The 15,449-nt window shown below is 43.0% G+C and overlaps 1 protein-coding gene across 2 annotated transcripts in view; it reads left to right on the forward strand.

Annotated features, from left to right (window-relative positions):
- CACNA1C (calcium voltage-gated channel subunit alpha1 C) overlaps positions 1 to 15,449 on the forward strand; it is a 774,332-nt gene that overhangs the window by 592,353 nt on the left and 166,530 nt on the right. For both annotated transcript variants that reach the window (XM_059726516.1, XM_059726515.1), the window contains exon 9: positions 1,347 to 1,519. In XM_059726516.1, the coding sequence (XP_059582499.1) occupies positions 1,347 to 1,519 (173 nt within the window). The remainder of the gene's footprint in view (positions 1 to 1,346; positions 1,520 to 15,449) is intronic.

Raw genomic sequence — 15,449 nt, forward strand, 5'->3', positions numbered from 1 at the left:
ATAGCCTTCAATGACAGTAGACCCAAAACAAGGTTGAACACTTGTAAAAATACCACCCTTTGTTGGCTGTCTCTCTGAGAATAATTATTTTTGACCAGCCAGTGAACTGGCCCAAAGATGGTGGGGTTGCGTCCCCCAGCCTCATGCTTCAGCCAGCCGTATACACGTTTGCTATGTGGGTCTAAAATGGTACCAATATTCAATTTAGTAAATGACTGTGCAAGACACAGGGCCTGTGTAGAACCAAATCGAGCTCCCAGAAGCCTAGATGGATCCCCGTTGGCAGAGCAGTGTGGGAAGATTCCACTCTTACTGCCCATGCTCTACTTGTTCTGTGGATAAATGTCTCAAAGCTTGAGGTCTGTCAGTTCAGCACACATCTGTACCACCAAACTCACTTTTTAAAATAAAAGCATCTCACTGGCTTAGAACCATTGCAGAGAATATAACTGGAGACCTATGTAGCATCTCAAAAAGAGCTGAGGAAATGTATGATTCTCTGTCAGAAAGGAGGTGAGAAGACAGCCCACATAACAAAAATGGATAAGCAACATGACATTCTTTTTTCTACATGCTGTGTTAAGCACATACTCCAAATAACACTTTTTCATCAGGCTACCAAGTATCCACCCCCAAGCCACTCAGAAGCCAATATTTGCTTACGTTTTTCTCCCTCTTTTTGTATTTCCAAAGTCTTTGTTTTAGTCGGTCAGAATCAGATAATAGCTTCTTCTTCTGGATTCCTGTGGCAAAACACACTTCTTTAAATTTGTGGGTGCAATTTTCCCTCACAATTAAATGTGCTCACAGAATGGTAGTTGCCATTGATTATATCCACAACTGGACCAATTTAGGTGCAATTTCACCTGTGATACTGGAGGTTGGGTTAAGACCTCACTAAGTCAGAGCCACTGTCTACTCTGCAGATGTCAAATTATTGCCTGGCATTTAATTTGGCTTATTGGGTTAATAGTGACTATTAGCACAGATATTCAGAAATAACCAGTAAAGAGAAACATATGAAAAAAAATGATAATAGGAAAAGAGTGACATTTTACAGAAATGTTGCTTGTAAATTTAATTTGAATGCATAAGCAAATGTTGAGATTTGAAGGTGTAAAAGTGTACTTAGTTTCTTCCAAACGCAGGGAGAAAGTAAATAGGCCAGCTGTCATATCTGTGTATCTGACAGGCACTGCTCCACATACATATCAATGGGACTTTGAATGAAGAGAGGCAGTTAAGTGTCTCAGTTAAGAGATGGAGTATTTCCAATGCAAACCAATCTAATCCATTGTTTTTCAATCTTTTCCGTCTACATCCTGCCCCTCCCTCCCTCTTGCCAGGGAGTTTTCCAAGGAAAGAGAAAAGGCAAAGGCCCGGGGTGACTTTCAGAAGTTGCGGGAGAAGCAGCAACTGGAGGAGGACTTGAAGGGGTACCTGGACTGGATAACTCAAGCAGAAGACATTGATCCAGAAAATGAAGATGAAGGCATGGATGAGGAGAAGCCTAGAAACAGTAAGCAACTTTCCTCTGTCTCTCTCTGGGCTTTTCGTACCGGAGAAATCCTTAAGAATTTGTGCACACTTGCTGTAGCAAAGTGATAACTTAGAAGGAAAAACACATCATTCTTTAGGCACCCATCATCCCTAGGTATTATCATGGTTTGATACTTACAGGAAACTGTGGGAGGGGGAAGTAGATGTAAGATAATTGATATTGATTCTCACAGCCTTGAGTCTTCTTCAGTAACTGATGTTAAATGCTGATCTTAAGAAGAAACAAAGATCAATATTTACTGTTAGAAGCCTCCTATAGGGATGTTTTAAAATGTACATCTGCCTATTATTCATTTATTTAATTGCACTTCAATGTTACAAGATGTTGACACATGGCTAATTACTTTGAAAGCAAAGATTTCTAGGCAACACAGAGCTAAACTATGAGAGTAGAAATAGATCAACCCTTTTGTACATTAGGTGGACATTCTGTAACTCCAGTGAAGTCAATGGAATTGCATCTGCTTTTGTCAGGGCTCAATTAAGCCTTCAGGCTTTGCTTGTTAGGGAATTATCTCTTCTGCTTGTCCTTTGGAGTTCAGGACCTCTTTGTACAAAGTAACTGAAAATTCAAAAAAACATTTCTACTAATCAGAAATGCTGGCAGCAGAATGTTTAGGAGACAGCAACATTTTCCAAGATATCACTATGTTATCTGAAGGTAGGAGTTGCTTGTCTTGACTTCTAGAGAGGAGGAACAGCAGTAGGATGCCTATGGACAATGAAGAAATCAAAGAAAACCAAAAGTCATGCTGTTGAAGTTAATGGTGTTGCAGTGGTATAAAACAAAGGCAAGTGAATCAGACCCATTGGTTCTATCAGCTTTGCCAATCAGATGCTGTATGATCTTCCTAAATTGCCAAGTCCTTGCATGGTCTCCTATTTGAAATTATTATTGGTTAGCATAGGTGGGGGCCCAAAGGCCCTGGGCCCCCCATGGGAAGAGGTCTGATATCCTCCACATCCCTCTTCTATCACTAGATACTGTATATTCACTTCTAAAACACCTAGAAGTCATATGGTCTGGAAATGTCGGGGCTAGAATCTTCAGACACTTACACTGGCAATGGACACTGCCATTATACTTAGCATTTATTACCAAAATATGCATTATCAGCTGCTTAATTATGGAAGGCAGGTAGTCAAATATAGTAAAGGAAATGTATTGTGCTATAATTGTCAATGACATCAACAGCTTTCAAGGAGGAAAAAGCTTCCCAATTCCCCCTCTGACTCAGCAAGCAAATCCAAGAGATGGGTCACAAAGGGACCATATTCAGTCAGTGCACAGGCACTGAAAAGAGGTATGGTCGGTATTAGAGGCTGGTGGTCTTCTTTGCAGTAAGCACTAGCCTTTGTAATTAGAAAAAATGCCAATTAATACCAGTAGCCAAATGCCACCTGCAGTTCTTAAATAACTAGGCTTAAATAACTCAGAGAGCTGCAGGCACGCAACCTCTCTAAAATCAGGCCTATTTTACGTGTCTAAATAGGTCCTATTCTCTAGTTTCTTAGGTAGTTAGTGACAAAATTCTGTCGTTAATTCCATAGCTGTATATGAAATGGGTCTGACCAACTATGAGTTTTTAATGCACAATAGTCCAATTCACAGAAATCGACATAATAGATTTTAACTGGCATCTTTATTCGAGGACTGAGAGTTAAAAGACTGAATTGACTCCCAATCTTTTGCTAATCCCACAGAAGTCAAATGTAGGCTTTGCATTGACCTCAGTGGGCATCGCGTAAGGCTGGTCTGAGTCTGAACCACCCTTTAACCTAGAGATGGATTCTTAGAAGGTTTGACAAAGCAGCATGATGAAAACCCTACACTACTGCTTCCTGTTTGTTTTTGTCTTGTGAATCGACAGCCTCAGCTACAGTTTCTGAGTTTAAAATTTTTTGGTAAAAATAATTGAGGGACAAATTTGACTTCAGCACCCTTTGTAAGTTCGCTAGATCCAAGGCAAGCAGTCAAAATGTGAGCTAACAAATTACATTTACATATAGTGATTATCTGATGTTTTGGTGAAGTTTAGAACCTAAAAGGTAGAACATCTTCAGCATGCATTCAGTTCTCTGCATCTCATTTAGCTGGATGAATCTGTAGGAGCATGTCCCAGTTGCTCACATAGGTTACGTCCAGATGTTACACTTAGATCAAAGTGTAACTAAGGTCAATCTAAGTGCCACACTGTACAGATGTTTGGGGAGGTTAGATCAAGCAAAAAATGGCCAGCCCAGTCTAACTTAGTTCACCTGAGGAGGTGAACTAAGTTAGATTGTGAAGGGATTAACACAATCTAATGAATATCTGCATGTTTGGAGCACACCCCAGCTGCTCACCCGAGCCTTGGGACTGAACATTTCCTACCCGTTTCCCCCACTCCCGCCCTCTGACTTTCCATCCCCCCACAGACAGCTCTCCCACAGTGGGCCCACCAGCCCTCCCCTTGTGGACCCTCCAGCCCACTCCCCATTCCACCCACCACCCTGGACCTGTCAATGCCCCCCTGCCCTGTGGACCTGCTGCTTCCCCCCTCCCCCGATCCTACTCATCCCTCTCCACACCCCAACTTTCTTAGGCTGGGTTTGTGGCACAGCTCCTGGCACCAGCAAAAGTGTGCACACCCTGAACCCAATCTACAATCACCCAGCTTAATGTAAGCTGCATGATCGTAGGTGTCTTTAAGACTTCCTGAAATGTCTTGCCATTAACTGTGAGTGAAAGAGTTGAATATCATAGCAAACAACTCTTTTGCTGCCCATTTCCTCTTCCAAGTCATTAATGAATGCTATGTCTTCAGTCTCACTGGTCCCAAGATCAGTCCCCAAAGAAATGACTGATAACCTATATCTTCTCAAAGAGCATAATTCTGTGTGAAGCTTTGCTTTTTGTCATTTAATTGGTTTATGTTCCATGAGAGATGAGTTTTAAAAACAGAAAACTGCACTGTCTAATACTATAGTTTGAAAACATGCTTCTACTGATGGGAGATATATTGGGAATGAGGGGAGCAGTGGAGTGATGCTGGCTGTACATTAGTGACATGGTAGGCAGTGCCCTGTTTTCTCTCCTAGTGCTCTCTCCCAAGCCAGAAATCATTTTGTTGCCTTCATGCAATGCTGCAGGAAAACTAATTAATTTGGGGTGGGGGGCAGGAGAAGCATATGATATGTTTCAGTATGGTGCCTTCTCGTATGGCTAGTTAGCAGTGTAGATATGTTCTCAGAACTCTCTGTAAACTTCAGGGCTAGGGACAGACATTACACATAAACCAGTTTAAGTGATCGGAAACTGGTTTAAACCTGTAACAGAACAGATGTTCAGTGCACATAAACCAGTTTGAGAATGGCTGAAATTGGTTTGAGATAAACCTAGTTGAATGTAGTATCAGACTTAACTGATTTGGCTCACGCCGGTTTATTCAAAATCTGTCCCAGACCCCTTGCTGGTTTAAGATAGATCAGACTCCCCCAGCATCCTGGCATGCTCTCTGGCTGGGCGGGGCTCTCTGCTCCAGCAGGGCTGGCCCCTCCCTTATGCTGTCTCACTGGAATTCAGAAGTCTCTGCAGGCATCTGCTGGCTACAGTCCATGCTGTAGGAAATAACAGAGGCAGACAGGATTTTCGGAGCTAATCAACAGGTAGCTTAATGTCCTACCTTGGAAACGCTGTTTGAGAAGAGCTGTTTAATCCCTCCCTCCCGCTCACCACTCTCTGCTAAGCATGAATTCCCCTCCCCTCTGCCTTGCTGAGAGGTGTCTGTGTATTAGCCAGCAGACCACATGCTGGGTCTGTGCTGAATCAACAGATAACTGGTAACATCTCTCTGTTTTCTTAATGGGGCAATAAACACTGACATAAGGATGATAGACACTGCTATCAGCTCCCTTCTCCCCCCTCCCCTGTCTTGCTTTCCTGTCAGTTTTCTACAGACAGTATACAGAAGCAGGGAGGGAGAGTGACAAGCTCTGTATCATCAACAGATGCGTGCGCTGCCTCAGAGTGCTAGCCCAGGACTGCAGGCTGGCAACACGCCTGCCCCTTGAGCAGCGAGCGGAGAAAAGCCTGGGACAGTATAGGCAGGGTGGGGATTCACACCCCTCCCTAATCAGAGCCCTGCTGGGGCCTGGCCATGCCCCCCCACGCCCTCCTTAGTTTATCTCTGTGGAAGGGGTCTAGCACCCCCAGCTTCTAGCCTGAGCCACTGCAGTCATGTGCCTGAGTTTCCTCAGTCCAGAGCGATTGTCTGTATGATTGGAAACTGATTCAGCCTAGCCAGGTTAGACTAACCTGCAAATGTTGAATCAATTCAGGCTCAGGCTTTTTGAATGTCTGTCTCCTATCCCAGGACATGTCTGCACATTGTTCACTTGAATCAATTCTAGTACCTAGAGCCTTTTTTTTTAAAAAGCTGAGCTCTGGGAGAATAAGGAGGCACCCTGACAAAGGAGGCATGCCATACACTTATCTGCCAGACTAATTCTAGCTCCACCAATAAGATAACGGTCCATTTATGTTCCCATTCTTTGCCCAAAGAATCCTAAGCCAGCTTATGTAGAAAAATCACTTCAAACTCCTCTGGGATAGAAAGTATGAGTAAAATTATTCTTTCTTACTATGGTTTGCAGGTCCCTGTTCATTGTGTGCTATTCATTTCATGATGCAATATCTCCTTTGGAGTTTTAAATGTTCAAGGATGTGTGCTAAGAAAGTTTTATCCTCCTTTTGAGTCAGAAAACTGTGTTTGAAGACACAAGGACTTTTGCATTTGTGAGGCACCACAAACTGTACACAGGACCAAGAATCAAGAGACTTAGTCTATAATATGATCTGTATGACCTTGGACAAATCACTTAACTTCTCTCTATCTGAGTTTTACTATCTCTACACAGGGGAAATACTTCACAACACTTCCTTAGAAAGAATATGGTTAGGTTTAAGTGACTAATATTTGTAAAGCCCATTGTGATTCTTCAAGTGCAGGTAGATGTAAATCAGCACAGTTCAGATTTTCCAATTTGCCTTCTTTGGAATCTGGTCCTTGTCACTTACCTAAGCTAGGTAGGCCCAAACCAGAAAACACATGTTTTCAGCCCCTGGGCACAGTGGGGAGATTTGTGTGCTTTTGCTCCCTAAGCAGGATTTTCTGAATGTCAACTTGGGAATATGTCTACTGTAAAAAAGAGCAGACCAGGCATGGGACAGCAAAATCTCACTTGCAGCCTTGTGTCATTTGGACTGCCTGCCTGTGTCTGTTCATAGAGGGGCTGCTGACCTCGGTCAGCATGTCATTAATCTTATTTCTGTCCGCTGTTGCTTCCTCTGCTGCCTCCACACTGCTCTGAGCTGCAAGGGGTGTTAACAACCCAAAGATGAGAGGTCAACAAATCCAAGTGCCACAGAAGTGAGAGATTTAGTAAGAAAAAGATGGCAAAGGAAGGCAGCCAAAGCTATAAATTCTGTGCAGACTTCAACTGATAATCTCCCTAAAAGAGACCTTGGCATTCTTCTGAACCAGTTTAATTGAGTTTCATCCCTCATATCCATTGAGGGGATGTACAGAGTGCTGGCTGCATTCATCTCCTGTATCTTGGGGAGTGGTTGAGAGGTACAAGGCAGCATTCACTTGTTATTTGCAAACATGATTTAACAATTACAGCAGATGTGAAGTGGGGGGGAGGTGAAGAGGCATCTGGAGGCTGTTTGTGTTGATGGTTTTCTTCTTTGCCCTTTCCCTGATGGGCGTTTTGCAGAGGAAGAAAACATTAATTTGATCCAGGAGAGAAACACATGACATGCCACAAAACAGATGCTGAGCTTCAAAATTACAACAGAACATGATAGCAAAGAGTCATCTCTCCCGTTGCCACAGCAACGAAGAGTTTGCCCTCTTTTATTCCATAGCAAGGTAGGGGATGCATCTGTGTTGCAGCAAGTAGAAACAGGAACTGTGAAAGTCATATTCTCCTCCTGTTGCCATTAATTAAAAAAACTCCTATTGGCTTCTCTAGGGTCAGGCGAAAGCTTTGAATGTTCAGTAAGATGTTCTGCCATCTCTGCTCTCTGTCATTCTACATATTTCCCCCTAACTCCCTTTAAGTTCACATTGGTACTGTGCTCTCTGAGTGCAACCCCACTGATTTCAGCATATTTCCCCAAGTGTAACCAAGACCACAATATAACTTGATAGCAAAAGCATTTTGTGATTGGAAACATCATAATACCCAGAATTTTACTATAAATGATAAGAACCGATGAACAAATAGCATATCTAGCAAGACAGATACAAACCAAATTGTAATCCTGTTCCAGGACTTCATTGGAATGGGACAGAGTCCCATAGAGAGTCAGATCCTCATGTAGGTTAGCTGGAAAAACAATGGAAAGTAATGTATCTCCTATCCAAACTATGTTGGAATGGCTTAGAAAGTACATTAAATGACAACAAGTACAAGGGTTTTTGGCAGCACATCAACATTTATGCCTGGGTCACATTGGGAATGTGAAGAAGCCCAAATGAAGGGGGGGTAAAAACAAGCAGGTCCTTAACTAAAAGAGAAAACTGTTGAATTTCTCAAATTAAAGTCTTACATAGTAAAAAGAAAAAATATTGGATTGCAGTGCAATTCTTAGAGGGTCTTATTTGGAGGATGAATTTGCTAGCCTTAATGAATTAGTCATAGACATGCTTGTACACTGGTATCAGACCTGCCTGTCTTGTTTTACAGTTTCTCATCTTGCGTTGAGCAAATATCCAGTATTTCTTGTGGGCTGTGGTATGTTGTCGCCATCTGACCTTCAGCCTGGGTATCAGAACATTTTTTATTTCCGGTGTAGACAAGACTTCCCCAGAGAGAACAGTTTTAAGAGGAAGAGTTAAAACAGAGGGAGAGAAGAAATGGTTTCAGTTTAAAAGATAAAAGTTTAAAAAGAGATTGGAGCGAGTTGATGATGACAGTATCTGAAAATCTGGCCATAACTTTGCATAAAATATGTTTCATTGATTTTAATGCAAGTCATCTCTAAATCTTACCAATGCCTTTGAAAATGGCAGCTTTTGATTTTATTTACTGTCAGACAAGTTTTGTGTGCACTTCAGTTCAACTAGAGTCAGAACAACAAGAAAAATTACATTTTAAAATCCCATCATTCTAATTTTTCATATCAGTATACTGTGTGCCCTCATATGACCTTAGTGCACTGACAAAAAATTGTGTGTTACCCTCAGCCCTGCAAAATGTATGTGGTACTATAGAATAATGTTTGAAGCAGAAAGAATGCAACTCAGAGAGCATGTTATAGGATACAACTTGTGGGGCTGGCCTTGGAAAACTCTTGTTTTAATTTATAACCTTATCAAAATTCATTAGGTCATTTCATGGGAGGAGGCTTTACTAATGAAAAATGAAATGGTAGGTTTACAGAATCACTGTCAAATTCCAGTTCCAACCCTAACTTGTCTTAGGCTCACATCATCTGATTATCCCAAAAAGGAGATATACCAAGTCAACTTCTGTTCTTGGTTTTACCAAAAAAATAGAATATCTCCAGTGAAATCAATTCAGTTGACCCTGACTTAATCCAGTGTACAGAATTAGAGTTCAAATGGACAATTAATGACACAGTCAGCAGAACATGGTAAGGACTGTAGGGTGTAGTTTGATATTTTGGAGGCTTTGCTCATTGTAAGAAATCCCAGGACACTCACATGGGAGTATAAATTGTAAGAAGTTTTAAGAGCTAAAGCATAGGCTGAAAAATGAAGCACTTATCAGTTTGTTTCCTTACCTCACTAGTTAACAGGTTGAGAAAGGTGTCGTGCAACCTAATTGTGTTTTACTTCCCCTGCATAAATACCAGAAAATAAAAACTTGTGTCATGAAATAATTTATCTGTCAAAAACAGATCTAGAGAGGATCAGCACAGAGATGTATTCCTTTATAATTATGCACCAATGTGGAAAACTATTTTGTAACTGAGAGATTAGCTGCAAATTCCAACAAATGCTAGACATTTTTCAAGGGAACTTGACTGATGCTCTACAGTAGGTGTGTCAAACTCATCCTGGGTCCCAGGCTGCATCCAGACCGCAGATCTCCTCCTGGACTGGATCTGATGGGACAACAGCAGGGTGCCAGCAGTCTGGTGGCAGCAGGGCCAAAGGGAGGTAAACCAGGCAGCCACAGGGGGAATAGGGCTGTGGGAGCACATCCCTCCCTTGTCCTTCTGTTCCCAGTGAACAAGTCTAGGGGCCTCAAATCCTGCAGTCATGCCCTCCATCCCCCCTCCCCCCACCCCAATTCCATCCGGTGTCAGGAGTAAAACACTGAAAATGTAAATACCACAGAATTTTTCCTAGTGTGAAGTATTGATGCAGCAAGAGCTTAGAGAGCAAGCTTGACTGTGAGCACTCAAACATGAGTTTGATGTTCTTAGGTGTAGTTCTTTGTATAGAATACTAGAAGAGCATGGCTTTCTTAAGTTACTATAATAGTTCATTTTTGACAGATAGTACTACCTGGCCAAGTCGTTTATGGTATAACAACATGAACTAAAAAGGTTATACCAAGCAGTCATTTGATCTACTTTTGTTTACTGGGGTCACCTGTACACACAATGGGGTTTAATCCTCATTAAATTAAATAGGTTTATAAAATTTAAACTTGTTTATTTTGGAGAGTCACACCAGTGTTTGTACGCACTTGGTTTTCAAGCGAATTAAGCTCAGTCCCCAGCCAATGCTGTAGGAGAGCAGGATGGTACAGCACTGCCCCCCAACAGCCCAGGCCCCCCCAACCCATGCTTTGCCACACAGCTGTGGCAAAGCACAGAGCATGGAGTTGGCACACGCCACGAGAAAAAAAAAAAAGCAGAAACAATTTGAAAGTGGAAGCAATTCAAAGAGGTGAACTACAAAAAAGTCACAGCACCATCTGGTGGACAAAGAGACTTATTGCAAGTCTTTGAGTGCCTTTCTGTTTGCACACAACAGATCCATGGAAACGATGCTTTAATACGTGGCGAGCCAAACTAAACTACGTCCAAGGAGTTTTACTTTAATGCACTAGAAAGACTTTTAAAGCATCCAGAAAACCCATTTGTGCGAACAGTCATGCCGTTGCAGCACAAGAAAAGGCAAGAAACATGGTGTGTACAAAGGCCCTGGCATTTTGTGTCTGTGGAAGAATATAGGGAAGTCTGAGTTCAGCTCCCAAACTACTTATTCACAGCTTGCAATGGAGAGCCTGGAAGCATTGTAAAGGAAACAGAAGGAGCAGAAGCATCATAACACTCCATAGTGTAACCTTGATGGTAGTAACTGAATAGCAAGGAAGGAGTTGTTCATCTTGGCAGCTAGGGGGCAGGTACAGCGGTAAGATGCCTATGGACAACATAAGGATCAAAGAAAACCAAAAGCCATACTGTTGAAATGAATGAAGTTGCAGTGGTATAAAACAAAGGCACATGAATCAGACCCATCAGTTCTATCAACTTTGCCAACCAGATGCTGTATGATCTTTCCAAGTTGCTGAGTCCATGTATGGTCTCAGATTTTAAGTTATTATTGGTTAGCATAGGCACCGAGTACATGAGGGCCTGAGGGCCCTGTCCCCTCTCCTCCCCCACCTCAAGAAGAGAATTGTTGGGGCCCAAACCTGAGGAAAATTATGTAATATTTCTTAGGAAGATGACTGGAGCCAGGGATACAGGTTTTCTGTTCACTGTGGAGAAACATGGATTTTCTCCTTTAATAGAGAAAAATATAGGAAACTGCAGGTTTCTCCTAGCAAGGTGGCAGCATTCCAGTCTGCAAGAGGCTGCTTGGGGCTGGGAGGAGTGGGGAGGGCAATTGGACAGAGGGGGTGCCACATGCTTGTGTGCATGCACATGCATGTGGCAGCCAAGCATTGGTGGAGAGCAGCTCCCACAGCTCCCTCCAGGTAAGTCTATGGGGATGGAAGAGGGCACAGGTAATATGTCAGGGAAGTGGGGGGACACAGGTGACACAGCAGAGGTGGGGTGCCAAGGCAATGTGGTGAGGGGGCACATGCCCTCCCAAAATTTTTACACCCACAGTGGGGCGTGGGGCTGCAGCCAGGCCATACCAGCCCTGGGCAGGATCTTCCTCCATGGCTCAGCAGGCAGGACCTGGTACAGGTGGGAGCACCGCACCACCATGGCCACCAAGGTGAGGTGGGGCAGGGGGAGTGGCATGGAATTGGGCTACGGAGATGGCTCCTGCCTAGAACTGGTCTGATCTGGCTGCAGCCCCGTGCCCCACTGCGGGCACAGAAATCTCAGGGGCCACGTGCCCCCCACCCCCTGCCACATTGCCTGTCCCCTTCCCCAGACACTCCTGTCTGCCACGACTTGATCTTTAAGGGTTTTCAGGAAGGGAGGCTGTTGGCAGAGACCAGGCAGTCTTTCTTCCTATGTGTCTTCACCTGGTGAGCTATTCTCCTGACTTCTTTTCCCCCAAACTCTATGGAGTCAGGCTCATGATCTTTTAAGGCAGCCTCCCCAGTCAAGCCTAATTGTGATCTCTAGCCACCCCCAGAATCATGCCTTTTTCTAGGTGGGCTGCCTCAGCCCAGGCCCACCACACCAGGGCCCAGCTTATGAATCCTAGCCCTCTCAGATTCGGGGTATCTGGCCCTGGCCTCAGACCTCATGGGGCATGCCCAGAGATGGCTTATACCCTGCCCTCTCAAGACAGTAGGCCTTGGTGCACCAAACCAGTACCTCACTGTCACCTCCACAAATGTCCCTACAGCTCCATCCAGTCCACTGGTCTAACTTTAACATAAAAGTAAGCTGCTGGTTTAACAAAAATGTCTTCCCTCCCTGGGTACAATACGGCAAAGGAAACAAAAGGGCTACCACTTCAACTGGTGTTTTCTCATCCCTGCTACAAAAACATCACAGGAGCAGGGTAAGCTACCCACCCCAGCACACGACTCCTCATGAGCTCATAGTGTTTGGGTCACAGAGGTTCCTGGTTCCTGTAACACAAGAGTTACCAAGTCTCTGTGTGTCCCCAGAAGGCACCTTCTCTAGCAGCCAGCTGAGCTTCTCTCTCGCTCTCTCCCCACTTCTGGCTTCGGGCCGGGTTTGTGTGTCCAGGACTCATTCCGCCTGCCAATTGCTTGCCTCATCTGACACTCATCAGGACTATCTCATCTCTTAATTAAAGGGCAGCCTCTGTGCCTACTGATCCATTCTCTTAACATGGGTCCTTCCCTTTCAGACCTACTGTTCCTGTCCTCCCTTCTCCCCTTTTGGCTGAGTAACAAGGTTAGGGTTACAGGCATTTAGATGATGTATTTGGCTTGCTGTAAGCAAGATTATATCCAACTTCCATCTAGCAAAATGAGTTGAAAAATAGTGTTTGGTTCAAAGGAAACTTTTTTTCACAAAAATTCTAATTTTTCTCATTTAAAAAAATCAAAATAAAATAATAAATTATTTGTCACATTAGGTGTTCATTTGAAAATCATGGGAAAATTCCATCTTCTCTCCATTTTTTTTAACTTCTTTCTTCCCCACCCCCTTTGCCACTGAAACAAAACGGGAGGAAGGTTAAAAAAAGTGATGGACACTGACACATGATTTTTTTTTTTTAAATAACATTTTCTTTTATTTTTTAACTTCATGTATAAGTGAAAGTAACAAAAAATAAGTGTGTGAAATCCTGGCCCCACCAGAGTCAATGGCAGAAGTTCTTTGGACTTAAGTAGAGTCAAGATTTTACTATTTGATTTTTTTTTTCTCTTTGGAAACAATAGAAAAGAGACCCCCTTCCCCAGCTTTTTCTTACTTACTCCCTTATTTCACTGGAAAATTTAAAAAGCAAAAATAACTTTTTCCCCACTTGATCTCATTATCTCCCTCCCTTCCTTTTTTCAAATTAAGAAAAAATGGGGAGAAAGTGTTCCCATCTACCAACATGGAATTAATTTTTTTTTGTTTTAAAAATTTAGCAATTTTTCCCTTAAAATTGCACAGAAGATCATATAGGTGGGGTGCCTGACTCTGGTTTTACTGTTCTGCCCACTCTTAAGTTTGAAATGGGTTGTATAACATATAAGTTTGGGTAAGATGTCTAATGAAAACATTCTTCCTTGAGTTATTTATTCTACTTGGAAATTACAGGAGGCATCTGTTTCATTTTAATAGATATAGTTTCCTTGTTCCCCCATGTGTATGAAAAAGTCCCTCTATGAGAGGGAGTCAACAGGTTTGTTTGTAATTAGTAATATAATTAACATTGCAGACTGTGTTAGGCAGCAATAGGTAACGTCATTGTTCACAGCCTCACTGCTTCCCTGTTTCTCCTTGACCTCTCTGGTTGAAAGGAAGCTTTGATCATAAAACACAATAAACTTTAAATACCCAAGCAGCAACTTCAAAACCTCCTTTCCTTTTTTTTTTCTTTGCTGATAGCTAATACCATGAGAATGTAAATCCTCTCAAACCAACTGCCGAGAAGACCCAGCTCATCTCAGCCTACCTTTTATATGAACAGTTCAGTGTCTAGGAAAGTCACTTTCCTTGGTTCAACAGGAAACAAAAACAGAGAAGGAAAGGTAGACATTTAGGAAAGAAAAGATATTCAACAAGGCTTAGGACAGTGCTGAGGTTGCTGCTGCGATGTGTAGTTCTACAGATGCGTTGTGACGGAAGGACAGATGCTCCACTCTGTTCCATTAACAAATAAAACCATTTTTGAAAAGTTTAGGTGTCTGACTTTCCAGTTCATGCATGCAGCTAAAGCAATGAGTCTGACACCAGAAGCTGTATCCCTTGGTGCAGTACAACTGCATTGCCCTGCACAGCTGGTAAGCTCCATCCATGTGATTGGCAAAACTCACCCTGACAGAATCTCCTCTCCCTAGCAGAGGATTCTCTGGTCAGTAGGAAGGGAAAGTGCCCACGCCAGCTCTAGGGCACAAGGTGTGCAAAAACAGAAGCCACTGTGCTGCCCATCCAGCCACCACCACCAGCAGTGCTCCCACTGATGTTGTCCCATATGCTGCTGCTGCCAACGGTGCTCACCATTGCTATCCTGACTGGTATGGACAAAGAAGGGAGAATATGGACAGCAGCAGCCTGGCACTGTGCTAATTTCTGTTTACAGTTCCATCCCTCATTAGGACCATTAAAGGCACATAAATTATAACAGCCCTCAGAGCTCTCCAATTTCTGCCAGTGATTAGTGCTACATATAGATGCTCTGTGATTAGAAATGCACAAAGGTGATCTTTACGTACCAGCTGGCACTCTGCGCTGCTCAGCATAGGCTAAGGACTGGGCTGTAGTAATGCAACTCTCAACGTTTTTTCAGTCTCTCACTTCCTCGAGTCTCTGAACCTGGAATTCGAACAACAGTAAATTGAAATCAGCCCAGGAAGTGGTGTGTGACCAGCTGCAGCATGTAAAATGTAATGTCCATGTTAGGCTACACACTCTAAAGGCTATTTCCCTAGCAAAGAATGACTATTAAGCAAGCCACTCTGTCTGGCTATTTGTAGACAGACCTAAAATGATGTACGAATCCTATTCCTTATTACTAAGATCATAAGTATACAAGTGTCCTTGAAAGGTGAGCCCTAGCAGTTGTTGTGAAAGGAGCCTCTTTTTTTCATCCTGTCAGAGAAGGAGCAATTGTTTGAAGATATCAGGACATATGTGATGGCACCTTGAGTCTTTCTCTGATAAGAGGACCTATATAGGAAATAGTATGGGCAAAAGCTGTCAATCAGAGGCCTGTGGATATGATGAACATGGTTTGTCCTTTACCTCTTGTGGTTGAGTCAGGTGCTGTAAACAATGTGAATCATCAGCACTTCAAAAAAATTGAGGGTGCACATTTTATAGGAGG

Source organism: Alligator mississippiensis, chromosome 4 (assembly GCF_030867095.1).
Source record: "Alligator mississippiensis isolate rAllMis1 chromosome 4, rAllMis1, whole genome shotgun sequence".
Taxonomy (NCBI): Eukaryota; Metazoa; Chordata; order Crocodylia; family Alligatoridae; genus Alligator; species Alligator mississippiensis.